This window comes from Vulpes vulpes, chromosome 3 (genome assembly GCF_048418805.1).
Source record: "Vulpes vulpes isolate BD-2025 chromosome 3, VulVul3, whole genome shotgun sequence".
NCBI lineage: Eukaryota > Metazoa > Chordata > Mammalia > Carnivora > Canidae > Vulpes > Vulpes vulpes.
In genome coordinates this window covers 38,738,149-38,752,304 of record NC_132782.1, presented here as the reverse complement: position 1 = coordinate 38,752,304, position 14,156 = coordinate 38,738,149, and the positions used below count along the sequence as shown (strand labels likewise).

Here is a 14,156-nt window from a genome sequence, read left to right as displayed (position 1 = left end):
AACTTCTAAGCATTTTCTCCATAAAATCTACAAGGATAAAGCCATGGGGGGAGGAGGCATAACAAGGGCCTCGGATGCTACTGAGAGAGACCATTCATTTCTGTTTTCCTGCTGTAGGAAACATCTAGATTTGCCAGTTTTATATCCTCAAGCTCAAAATCTATATTCCGATTTGCATTGCTCCGACTGAAGAATTGGGATTAACGTAATTAAGTCCCACTTGCAGAAGCTTTGAAGGGTACGGGAAAGAAGGTGGTGGACAATTGAAATCACTCAGCCATTTAGAAGCACAGGGTCCCCCTGTCCCCAGGCCCCATTCACAAGATTCACAAGGCTTAGACTACGTGCCCGAAGCTTTCTCCAAGAAAGCTCTAGTATTGAAACCTTAAGAAATGCACTTCCTCTACACGGTTTTTACACCAGCTTACCTCTCTTATCATCAAGGTTCCTTCCCTTGAAATACTGCTGCTGAAAGTGTCCGCGTGAGAGGTCTCCAGCCCATGCGTGCCGACCATTCCCACATTGTACTGCTCCGTGCTCCCGGGGGCTCCCGTTGGTCTGAGATGGGAAGGAACAACAGAACCAGAGATGTAGGTTTAGGGAACGCCTGCTTCTTGGTTACTTGAAGTCTTTCAAATTGTGGTAAAGAAGCATATGTAGCATAAAATTTAACCATCTTCACCATTTTTAAGTGTACATTCTAGTTCATTTGTAATGTGGCACTGATGCCTGAACAGGTGCCCCACTTTTGCAACATCCCGTCTCCACCTCCTCTGCACACAGCAGCCCTCGTGAGCAAGCTTCAGACTCCCCAAGGACAGAACTGCTGCCGTTGGGGTCAGAGCCGGTTTCTGAGCCCTCCTGACTCCTTCTTTGACCTGCACTTTGCACATGCTGTTCCCTCTGCCTGGAAAACTGTCTCCCACCCTGGCTCTTGGCTGGTTGCCTCTCATCTCAATGATACCTAAGTACCGATGCTTCATCTTTTTTTTTTTTTTAAAGATATTATTTATTTATTCATGAGAGAGAGAGAGAGAGAGATGCAGAGACACAGGCAGAGGGAGAAGCAGGCTCCATGCAGGGAGCCTGATGTGGGACTTGATCCCGGGTCTCCAGGATCGCGCCCTGGGCCAAAGGCAGACACTAAACTACTGAGCCACCCAGGGATCCCCCGATGCTTCATCTTAAATGACAAATTGCCTTGAACAGTCTTCTCTCAGCACCTGGGTCTTATCCTACCAACCCCTCTTCTTTCTCTTCACCCTCTGTCCTATTAGTTCTCATCACAATTTGTGATTCTTTGTCTTTTTGAGTCTCTTGTAACTTTCTCCTTCTATCTCATTAGAATACACGCTTGCAGGTGCTACACTATACGTTGGCAAATTGAATTTAAATTAAAAAAAAAAGAAAAAGAAAGAAAGAACACATGCTTGTGAGGGCAGTCCTGTCCATCTCTGCTCATCACTTCTATACCCAGTGTGGAGCTGGGCACAGAGTAGGAGTACAACACGCAATCATTTGATACATGGATTTTATACTATTTATGGAGTAGAAATATCAATTAAAGGCATTCTGGCTTCCTAGGACATCCATCAGCTACGCTGTTTACCAATATGTAGTACTTTTTAAAACCTCTGTAATTGTTCCACAGTGTGCTAGATTTATTTCCAGTTTGTTTTTTGTTCTTGCTTTTAAGATGTAATGAAGAAGGTAACAGGACCCTGACATATTCCATGAGAGCAGAGACTGATGCTGAAACATTTCGCATGTGTCTTGTGGCACAGACTATAGCATCAAGGGAAACTGAGAACCAGGTCATGTGGTTCATCAACAGGATTTCAGTTTCCAGTGTGGACCTCACTGACATGCTGTAGCAGCAGCTGCCTCTCTTTCAAAGTGGGTTTATTAAAAATAAAAGCATCAAGGCCTGTTTCTCTCATTAGATACATTTTTTTTAAATTTCTGGTCTCTGGGATCCAAAGTCCAAACATTTGATGAAATATTCAATTCAAGAAAGAAGAAACATGCCAGTTTTCTGACATCTCTGGGACAGAGAAGACATATGTTAAAGATCCAAACAAAAAGATGAGAAGATGAAAAGATGAGTCCAGACTAAAAAGATGCAGAGCAAGATGCTTACTTCAAAACTACTAAACTGGAGCAGTAGATGGACTGAATCTAAATATCAGTTAGAACCGATGTGCTTGGGAAGAAATTTCCAAAGAAGCAATTTCAATATTGCATTCCCAGAAAGGAGACGTTAAGAGAGTTCAGGAGGCATGGAAAAAGATACTGCTGCAATGAATGCCTGAGAGCCAGGTTTCCCACGGTTGGAGTGGGAATTTCCAGGTAAGGAGGTGGAGGGAGCTAGAATGAGCCATGTGTTAGTGAATCAGAGTTGAAGAAAGCAGGATAAACCTTTTATTTGGAAACATTTGTAGATATGTGTACATAATGGGTTCAATATACAGGTATATATTTCCTTGCTGTGTCAGCTGAGAGGGCCTAAAAGAAACGATACGCTAGTAGCAATGAGCACACCTAGGGTCCAAATCTTGGTTCTGACATCATTCTTTAATAAAAGGAATCAAGGCTTCCAGGAGAAGTGGCTGATTCCAGGCCCGGAACAAGGAATACACAAGATAAGCCTGGAGCATCTTACAGTGTCAGAAAGTAAGGAAGCGCTTGATTGGGATGTGTCAGCCATAGGGGTATAGGTGCCAACTGAAACAGCCTCCAATGGTTGAAGATAGTGTAAGCAGCAAAATGAAGTACTGGATCATAATCCAAAGTGCAAAATAAATATCTAGGAGTCTATATTGATATAAATAAATGAGCTAATAAATAGAGAAGAGATAAATCTCTGCAGAATGAAATTATGTAGAGACTCCACCCTAAAGGAACGTAACTCCTCACTCCCTAAGTGCCAGCTGTGGACTCTGGCTTCCTTCCAAAGAGTACAGTGTGGAAAGGGGAGGAAATTACATCACAGCACAGAAACCTGACAAGCATTACCTCTCGGCCAGATGATCAAGGTTAATGCCAAGAGTCCTAAGTCACATGTAGAGCACATACTCTCGATATGAAGTGATAAAAAGGACATGTGACCTCTGTCATCTTTCTCCCTCCCCCAAATCCATGACCTTAGTCTGATCGTGACAAGCACATCAAATAAATTCCGGGAGAGGGTGATAGTCCTAGTTGGCACTCCTCAAAGCTGTTACGTTCATCAAAAACGAAGGAAGTCTGAGAACCTGTCACAGCCAACAGCAGTCTAAGTAGATATGGTAACTGAATGACTATGCTGGATGGGATCCTGATACAGAAAAAAGAACTTTGGGTAAAAACTAAGGAAATCTGAATAAACTATTACAATATATTAATTTTGGTTGATTACTTATAACATTTGTACATACTAATGTACAGTGCTTATCATAGGGATAAGTGGGACAGTGGGTAGGAGCAGTACCAGGCGAACTCTGTACTATCTACTCGATTTTCTTGTGAATTTAAAACTGTCCTAAAAAAAATAAAGTTTATCAATAATAAAAGAATGAAAAAAAAAAAGGCATAGTTAAAAAAAAAAAACACTAAGGCCAAAACAACTAAGACATTTTATAGTTCAAGTAATCCTTTGTTCTAAAAAGTATTTCCAAGACCGAGCCTGGGTGGAAACAACTCGTTGTCCAAATTCCTATAAAGAAAACAAAAGAAAACAAAACACTTCCACTGATTAGAAGACAATCTATAGGAAATTTACTGCGATGAGGTCACAGGTTTAGAACAATAATTTCCTCTAACAGTATTTGTCAAAGTGTTGCTGTAGGTACTCATTTAATTCAATTCCATACACATTTATTGAACACCGGCTATGTGCACGGCCCTTAGTGTGGCATTGGGAGATGGATATAAAAGCTGAGGAAGGGCACCTGGGTGGCTCGGCTGGTTGAGCATCTGACTTGATTTTGGCTCAGGTCATGATCTTAGGGTCACGAGATTCAGCCCCCCATCAGGCTCTGTGCTGGGCATGGAGTCTGCTTAGGATCCTCTCCCTCTCCCTCTCCCCCTCCCACCCATGTGTTCTCTCTCTTTAAAAAAAAAAAAAAAAAAAAAAAAAGCTGAGGAAGACACGGCTCCTGAAACTACAGAGGTGAGCACGCCGAGGAGCATCAAAACATGACGTGAATACTCAAATACAAGGCAGGACATAAGTGCGAATGCAAGACAGAGGGAGAGGTCATTGCAAGAAAAGGTGCAACACTGGAAAAATACAAAGCACTGATAGGTGGGTTTGGATTGAAGCATATGTTGATGCAGTCACGAGCCCCAGGGATGAAAAGGGTCCTCCGGCACCAGGATTTGGCGTGACAAGAGCCATGCTTCTAGGACACTAATAAGACCAGAGCTGGAAAAATGGACAGGAGGGCAGAGAGGACCACAGGCAAGGGGCGGGGGGAGCACTACAGCAGCCTGGGAGGGCAACGGGGTCAGAACCATGGCTTCCCAGTGATAACAGAAGGAAAAGAACACATACTATGTGGCTTTAGTGTCCACACTGCATGCCCTAAGACTGTACGCAGCTCAAGGGCTAGGCCAGCAGCAGAGGGTCCTAATGGTTAGATGTGCCTCCCCTGTACTGTTCTGAAGCAGGCGCAGGCACTTAAGGGAAGATGCTGATTCAAGAGGATGCTTCTTCAGCTTGCTTGATCCGATGCAAATCACCTTAGCGCACTTTTCCTTCCCTTCCTCCTGTTTTATAAAGCTTTTGTTTTTTTTCCTGCTTGTAAAAATAGTAACTGCTCATCATAAAATTGGGGCTCTACATAAAATAAAAGCCACTCATAGTTCTATAATCCCGAGGTAATCACTTTTATAATTTTAGTCTATTTCCCTCCACCCGTTATTTTTCTATGCACGAGGCATAGGGCAACAGTGCAGTTGGTTAGTCAGGGAAATAATCTTAGTTATGTGCATGCTTATAGATTCCACCCTATACTATAAATATGAAACCAGCACCAGCACCATCCATTAAAAAAAAAGTTGTTGCTTTGAGCAGTAGGGTCTACAGTTGTTTGTCTGCATGGCTGGGCTCCATTTCTGAGAAACTCTTTTAATATATTTCATGGCAGTGAGCTGTGCTGTCATATGTATATTTATGTCTGTGTGTGTGTGTGTGTGTATATATATATATACACAAAATATGCCATATATATGTATGTGTGTGTTTATTTTAGATATATGGATCTAAAAATATGTGGCACAGAATGTAAAGGCTTAACAATAGAAAATAAAAATGATAAGAATATATATAAGAAGTGTTCTAACTCTGAAATACCCTATTCTGAAAAGAAAAACAATTGTTTTATAATGATTTTTTTTAACAGTGTGAAATTTCTTAGATCATGCTATAGCAGAACAGACTGCATATATTTTATACTCACAAAAATGCATATATTTACCAAACCAGAATAAACACATAGACACCCACAAACTTGTATCCTGCCTTGTCTCTGAGTATATCTCATACCCAATTAAGTATTTTAAATGTTCTTTAGTGGGTGGTCATTTTCTTCTAAAATTTTCCAATTCTTGGGGCGCCTGGGTGGCTCAGGGGTTGGGTACCTGCCTTTGGCTCAGGTCGCGATCCCGGGATCCGGGATGAAGTCCCGCATTGGGCTCCCTGCATCGAGTCTGCTTCTCCCTCTGCCTGTGTCTCTGCCTCTCTCTCTCTCTTTCTCTCTCTCATGAATAAATAAATCTTAGAATAAAATAAAATAAAATAATAAAATAAAATAAGATAAAATAAAATTTACCAATTCTTAAAGAGCCATGTCAACTTTTGCCTCCATTCAGTGATAGCCCATTTATTATTTCTGGATTAAAGAAACAGATCCTCTGAATTGCTTTACCAGTGTCTACTCTGTCCTTTTTACAGATCATCTTGCTGAAATGATTTCTCTCAAACACGGCACTGATCATGTCACGTCCCAGCCCAGGAGGCCTTCAGTGGTCCCCAACGGCCACATGATAAAGCGCACGCTTCTTAGTCTGGTTTCACTAGACCAGGCCAGCCCCCTCCCTGCCTCCATGCACCCTGTGTCCCTACCAAAGCCAACCGTCTGTGCCTTTACTTCAATTCTCCGTTGCCTGAGATTCTAATATTCCCGCACACTCCCTCTATTTTGATGAGTTGTGAACATGTCTTTCTTCTGGATTGGGCTATAAACTCTATGAAGCCAGGACTTGCATTTTCAGTTCAGTGCAATTGAACATAAATCAAAGTCACTGAAGACCAATTCTATTCCAGACACCGTGCGAGGTGTTAAGAGCACAGAAATGAATGAGACACAATCTTCACCCTCAGGGATCTCACAGCCCAGAGACGGAGACAGCATGTAATAAATATCCCGATTCCAGTATGATATGAAACTGTAGGATTACGCTCCTGCAGGGGCCCCATAGGGGAAGGTACAGGCTCTCTCTGCGCAGGCTGGGCTGTACGCAGGTGATTTCCAAAGGGACAGGAGAGTGCCGGAGAGCAGAAAGGAAGTGCAGCATGGCCTACCTAAGCAATTTTAGAAAGGTGGGTGTTTCCACAGCGCAGGGAGAAATGGATGTGCCCTTAGCAGCAGCAGGCTAAACACTGTCAACAGCCTTGCAAAATATGACAGGGCCTCAAAACCAATGTGATCGAACATCTCTTCCAAGGCTGCCTTTGGTCATTCTTCCAAATATTTATATTAGTCTGAAGTTTCCACGTGTAATCTTGTTTCTCTCCAACTAGCCTACACACACTTCTAGAAGGTAGAAGGCAGGACTCGTGTGTGCACTCGCCGAATGTCTCAAAGCCCTCGGTATGGTATGGAAAACAGAGCGGAAGTTTTATCAGTATTTTAAATTCATTATCCACTCTCATCCTGGTAGTTGTATGCTTGGTGCTTATAGGGTATTTAAAACATCTGTTAGAAAAATTAACCAATGCTGAGTCAAGATAAAAACTGAAAGGACCAGCATATTTTGCATAAATGTTTTGGATTAGTGATTTTGCCTCTAGAACAATTTTATTTGCTGTTAAAAAAGCAATTTAATGCAATTTGTTTCAAATGTCATATTTTAGCATATTTATGGTTGTCAATAACTGTGTAATCAACAGCGGAACAACAAGTATAAATTTTCAGCTATGATAATTGGGTTTGCCTCTCAGAATTGCTCGTATATAAAGACTGTTAATCAATGGATGACATGCTCTGCAGCCTGGCCAGCCCTCTCTCTCCAATCCCTGCTGAACAGGACCATAATCTGTGACCCGAAATGGCATCTTCTCTATGGGGAGTGAGTGCAGTGTGATGACCAAGACTAGTAGCTGAGCCAAAGAAATGGAGGTGAATGGAGAGCAAAGTTGGTATAGTCAGTGTCCCACTCTGTCGAATTTACAGCAAATCAGAGCAACAGCAATTGTGTGTTTATTGGGGGGAGGAAGCAAGAAATGAATGTGAGTGTGATTGTCTGAATCTACCTGTTTTAAACTGGAGAAGGAATAGGGCAGAGGAATGCTCTCATGGGACCCTGTCCAATGAGAAAAATAAAAAATGAGCCTCCCCCTTCACTAAACAAAGAAAAGTAGTAAAGGCTGAAATATAATATTAGTAAGCAATAAGGGAAATGTAGGTAGGCATAAATATAGGTATAAACAGCCAAAAGAAGACTGCAAAGAGGTGGATAGAACGTAGTGCAGCAGGTCACAGGCCACAGAGAAAAGGATCGCACGAGGGAGACAGTGAAGAAGAAGAAAATTGTAACAGGGATATGTTTAAGTCAAACCATCAGAAGGTTCTCTGCAGGATGATCTGACTCCTGAGTCCTCTGCTGGGATGCTAACCCACGCTGCCACGTGCATTCCTCCTTATGCAGTAGTGGTGCTGATGATGGAATATGTCTCATGCTGTTAATTTTAACTCCTAAATGTCATTGCCCATAATCCCACTCTTTCAGTTCTAGGGGGACAGGCAAGTGCCAACAGGCTGGCTGTCAATATCATCTTCCCCGGAGATGACAAGAACCAAGAAAGTGTCACCGAAGGGAGAGCCAATCCAACCAGAGTACCTGGATAAAGCACATGCAGGCCGCACATCGCCATGTACTGCAGGGGATGGTGTCTGTGGACGGAGGTAACCACAGGACTATGCGCTAATAAAAACTCAAATCCTGGGTGGCTCAGTCTGCCTTCAGCTCAGGTCATGATCTTGGGGTCCTGGGATCCAGCCCCGTGTAGGGCTCTCTGCTCAGCAAGGAGTCTGCTTTACCCTCTCTCTCTCCTTCTTTGCCCTCTCTCCCCCTCTCTTATAAATAAATAAAATCTTTAAAAACAAAACAAAAAAAACCAAACTCAAATCCCCAAAGTCAGTTGGTCCTGCCAGAGACCCATACACGATCCTAGGTTTAATTTGTATTTCTTGAATATTTAATTCTTCATATTTCAGCTTCCACTTTGGAGACCTCGCCCTCCCCGGCTGACATGTGAAAAGCAGCGCCCCTTACATGAGTCTGGGTATGTCACTGACAGCCACGGTCCCATCGTGGGTCTCGCTCTCGCCATCCTCCTCCTCCTCATCACTGCTTTCTGACTCCTCACTAGAGGAGGAGTAATCAGTCACCTTCTTCAGCGGGCGGTTTGTTTCTTCAATCCGGAGTTCTCTTAATTCTTTGGCTAATGCCGTCAGATCCTACAAAAGAAAAGGTTGTTGGGCATGTGTGAATTGTAGAGACGGAGACGACCAAAGTCACATCTCTCATCAAGTCAGTGCTCCCGCTTAAGCGACAAGAAAAGAAAGCTCTATATAGAACTGTTACAAACATAGTTGCTGCATGGAACTAAGAAAACGATGTTTGTAGCGCAGAGAAACTAGAAAAGAAAGATGAAATAAATTTACACTTTGTTCAAAACCAATGGCTAGACTGCGACGGTTCAGTTCTGAGTACACATGCGTATATATGTGTATGTGCGCTGTGTGTGTACACATATATACCGACATCGGGGTCTCATTTTATTTTGGGAAGGTGAAGTTGGTCACCCTCAGAGTTAAGGGGGAAACACATGGGATTAGCAATTGCTCCCCAGTATTTTGGGACTCCTGCCCAAGCCATGGTCATGGCCTTTCCCCTCTTTGATTGCTACTGTACCAAAATCTAGCATCAGTCACAGAACAGAGCAATTCCCAAGGTTCCAGCTACTACAATGACTCATTTGGTGTGTCATCATTCCCTGGAGAGCAGAGGCACGGCATCAAAGGATGGCCCACCCCAAAGCCCAGTGCCACTGACATTTAGAGCCACAGAGCTGAGTTAATCAAGAAGAATAACAACAACAACACAAAAAAGAGAAAAGAGAAAAGGAAAAGGAAAAAAAAAAAAAAAAGAATTCTCTTCCAGCACGATAGGTGTTTCATTTTCTTTTGTTTAAAATTACAGTCACCTGGCAAAAACCCTCGCAAGGAATATGGAAACGAATGTGCAAACACCAAAAGGAAGAGATCGTTTTTCAGCTTTCCATGAGTATGATGCGATCTTTAGCCTTATGGAGGTGATGATGTGGTGCTTAGTCACGAGGCACATGGCAGGCAGTGTGTGGATCTCTGACTACCTTTGGTTTCGCATGCTTTCAGAGCAATGCAGAGGGAAGCCGTTCTGCAGAAGCATGGCCACTCTAATTTGCATGGGTTCAACTGCCCCTGGCACATGGCATGCAAATGAGGAAAAAGCAATTTGACATCATTCTTACCATTTCTCCCTATATTAGTGACCCATGTGGGAATCAGAGCATTCAGTGAGAGACAGGGCATTAGGGAGAAAGAAACTCATTGAAAGATACTAAAGCCCACAGTTTTCTTATGGCCATATTCTCTCTTTATTTCAGTTCAGAAATGTTATTTGTCCAATTCGCCTGATACAAGATTAGAGCAACGTATGTGATCAAAGTGACATCTCATAATCTAGCCGAATTGGCTAGAAGAAACACTGTGATAAATGCGCATAGTTAAATTAGAAATAGAATTTATCTGGGGGAGGTAACAAATCGTCATGCTTCTTTATCGTCACCTCTAGGTCAGGCATTTGCTAGGCTGGCTAAGACTAGGAGAGGAAACGTTTTGGGTGTTTCATTTGGTCTAGCAATTCAGGAAGCTCAAGGAGGGAAGTGAAGGAGTCATCTCTCCGAATTTCATAGTAAAATCAAAGGAAAGCGATCGTGGCTTTTCAATTTGTTCTGAAGGCACCTGAATGGCAGCATTTGTAAAAGGGAAGCTTTTGAAAATTCAAATTGTGCATTTTCCACCCAAACATGCTTGCTTGGCTTTTTACACACATGCACACACGCATGGCCTCGCTATCAGTGGATATATTTACCCCATCTGTGAAAATGGAAATAGGATCGTATTAAAAACACTCAAAGGTGTTTAAGTAGAATGTATACTGTTGAGGAAGAAAATTACCACATAAAATTTATGCAAATTTATTTCTTGTTTCTTTGGTAATGGGCCAAAATAGGAAAAGCCAATATTCAGATTTCAGCTTTATACTCCTTATTTCCTCTGGACATTGGTAATGTTTATCTTTATCAAATTTGAGGACAGTGAAGAATATGCAATGCTTGAGCACCGTGGGAAACACAGTTTAGATATTTGTTAAAGCTACAAATAGAAAAGGATACTATAATCATCGAAACCAGTAAAATAATGACAGATAAATTTATTTTGCATTATGTTTTCTATATGTTAGGAGAATGTTAAGTCTCACCAAAGAATGTAAAGCATTTAGAATGTAAAGCATTTAGAAGCATTTAGAAGCATTAGAAGTACTTATCATTTAAAAACACATTTTATTATAATTTAAAGAGAGAATATGGTTTAAAATAATTTATTTCTAATGGCAATAATTCTGAGTAAAATATAATATTATTAGTTGTGATTTATTTAAATTTATAATACATTTTCCCCGTGGGTTCTTTTTCCTTATCTCTGACATTTCAAAACAAGACAAAAGAAATTTGAAAAAAAAAAATCAAAACGATTTAGAAATATTTAGTTGGTTCAAAGCCCGTTCATTTAAAGAAAGTCTCATTCATGAAAATGTTCTAATTTTTTCTAAACACCGGACCCAGGAAAAGTTTAACGTTCTGACCTGTTTTATAAATCCCACTTTTAATTAGAACTTTTATTTGTTTCTACATTATTAAAAAGCTCTCTTTCTTGAAACACTGAAAATAACTGCAAATTCCTTTTAAGTTTACTTGGTAACGGCTTGGATGGTGAGACATATATGAGACTCCCAAAGTAACAATAATGAGTAACTCAAAGGTAATACCCCAGTCAAAGAAAATTAATCTTCCATTGCCAATAGCTGAGGTTCTGTTCCTTATCCATCCACTCTGGAAGAATTTACAATAGCAAAGTTATAGAAAACAGACATGAACTAAAATTGACACCATCAGGTTCAGATCCATTTTCATACATTTTATTTTCTGACAATACCAATTTTCTCCACATAATGAGTTTTTGTGGTAATTTATTGCTTGGCTGTCTCAAGCCTGGAGCTAAAAAGTATTAAAAAAAAAAAAAAGGAAGAAAAAAGTGCTATTTAGCATGAAAATATTTGAGAAACATATAACTAAAAAAGAAATACAGCAAAATGGTAAGATTTTTTTGACTATGGAGTAAATGTGAAGACAGGAGGCTCTTATCCAAAGGCTTCTCTTGCTGTAACACTTTTTAGAATTAACTTGACATATTTTTTTCATTAAAAAGACTCTTATTTGATCTGACAATTATGCACACTTTACCTAAAAAAGGTGCTCTTTTAGGTCTCTTTTTAGAAACAACGTGGTTTATTCAGATTTTAGTTTTTTGGAACTGTTAAAATAATGGTTAAAAATCTTTAAGCTGCTCTTTTGTTTACACATGAAAATAATTTATTTCCTTTTTAGGAAATCTTATGAAATGTCACTGGGGAAGTTCCTTAACCTCAGTATCCTCATCTGGGGAAAAAAGGTTTTAGACCATTAGCTGTTGTTCAAGGTCTGCCCAGTCTATGGGTGTGCTCTGGAATCTCTCAGATTCTTACACAGTAACAAAAAAAATAGCACTAAAGCCAGTGTTTGCTTATGTACCTAATCCTCACGTCGTATGTTTAACTGTGCTAAAGGAAAAAGAATATTTATTTTCAACGATTATATTAAATAACCACAGACAATTGCACAATCTCCTATTTCACTAGAAAGGAATGCTAAATTAATGGACACTCCCTCAGATCGATTTTCATGAAAAATCAAACCATTAGATGAACAGTAACAAGCAACACGTTTTCAGAATCTTAAGGCTTTTCCTTTCAATCCTGGGTTATCTAAATGGCAAATCAGTTACTATAGAAGGAAGCCATATAAAAAGCTATGAATGACGGTGGGAGAAAGGGTTATTGGACTCGTTTTCTCACCTGTGGCACTACTGACATCTGGGGCCAGATCATTCTCTGCTAGGGGTTGCCCTCCTCTGCACGGGAGGCTGTTGAGCAGCATCTCTCTGTTCTACCCACAAGACACCAGTTAGCCCTGCCTCCTGCCCTCGAGTTGTGACAACTGAAACTGTCCCCAGACTTTGCCAAATATCTCCCAAGGGGATGAGGGGATAGGAGGGAAAAGGAGAAGAGGAATCGTCCCGGGTTGAGAACTAATGAGTTAGGTCGAACCAAGTAATCCTCTATTTTTAGTGGCCTAGATCTGTGATCTCAGAATCACCTGGAGGGCTTGTTCCTACCACACAGGGATCCAGAGATTCTGGGGATGCAGCTTACATCCCCTCCATTACGTGTACTTCGGTTGCCCCCTCTCATCTCTGTCCAGTGTATGAGTAAAGCAAAATAAATAAAGCAGTTTTTAAAAGCCTAAGGGATCCTGGGCTAACCAGATGAAATCCATTTCCCTTACGACTGCCACCTTTGAGCTGATTTCTGCACTCATGAGCTTTCCCTTGAGTTACGCACGCACGTAACCATTTTACTGGCAGTCATGGCACCAGAATATCGTTCTCTTTCTTCGACTATTTGGGAGAAAACTGATACAAGTTGTGAGAGTTGCTGGCTAGTATGAGGGGAAGGGCCAGGCTGTAGCACGGAGCAGTGAAGAGCATCCTCTGTTTCCCTTTCTATAAATGCCGCCTACACGTTGTAGATGTGTAGAGTCTTTTTTTTTCCTTCCCAAACGAACAGCAATCCTTTACCTAAGAAATAATGTTCTAAATCACTCTGAATGGTAAGGCGGTCCTAGTTCTGAAAAAGGGGACTCTTTGGTAAAGATCAGATGCATAGAAACCTGCTTCTTCCACCTGCCAAAATGGTTCCATGTCTCAGGCCCAAGCCTTAGCATGAGGACAGCCTCTTGGCTTTCTGCAGTACCTTACACTTCATAAAATGCTCTTGCATATGTGATCTTGAGTGATCCTAATCAATCTCGTAATCGAGGCAGAGCAGGTGTCTTTATCCCCATGTTACATATGAAGAGACTGGCCCAGGGACATTATGAGACTGGTCCTGGCCAGTTATTTTTTAGGGGGAGCTAGACTTTGAGTCTGTGGACTCCAAAGCCAGTGCTTTTTCCATATCATTTCACAAAAAATGGTGCTCAGCAGAGCTACAGCCGTAAAGCCACAATAATAGTCTTCAGATTCCATGCAGTTAGGACTCTTTGCAAGGCCTGTCTCTTAAGAAACAAAACAAAACAAAACACAAATCTACTATGCTGTGTTCATGCAGGTCTGACAAACAGCAGTAAGGCAGTCATCCTTCTTAGCAAGCTACCTAAGATTGACAAAGCCATATATTTTTCTAATGGAAAAATGTCTCCACAGATAAGGAAATAAAGTCACTTAACTCGCCAGGATTCATTAACTAAAGTTGATGTTGCTGCTGCTGCTGTAGTTAATGTCCCACAAAATTAATCTAACAATACCCAGTAACTCCTTGTTCACAAATCACACACTATAAATTTGGAGTGCTTTAGAATGATGTCTCTTTTCTTTGTTAGTAAAACTGCCATCCCCTCGCAAAGCTGGTTGAGTCCAGGTTAAGGGCTGGGCTTTGCTATTGGAAGACGCTGGAATGAGAAATCGCCA

The 14,156-nt window shown here is 41.2% G+C and overlaps 1 protein-coding gene across 8 annotated transcripts in view; it reads right to left on the bottom strand.

Moving 5' to 3' along the window:
* TNIK (TRAF2 and NCK interacting kinase) overlaps positions 1–14,156 on the bottom strand; it is a 376,119-nt gene that overhangs the window by 26,668 nt on the left and 335,295 nt on the right. For all 8 annotated transcript variants that reach the window (XM_026007747.2, XM_026007749.2, XM_026007748.2 and 5 more), the window contains 2 exons: positions 8,539–8,723; positions 429–558 (listed from right to left, as the gene is read on the bottom strand). In XM_026007747.2, coding sequence (XP_025863532.1) covers positions 429–558; positions 8,539–8,723 — 315 coding nt within the window. The remainder of the gene's footprint in view (positions 1–428; positions 559–8,538; positions 8,724–14,156) is intronic.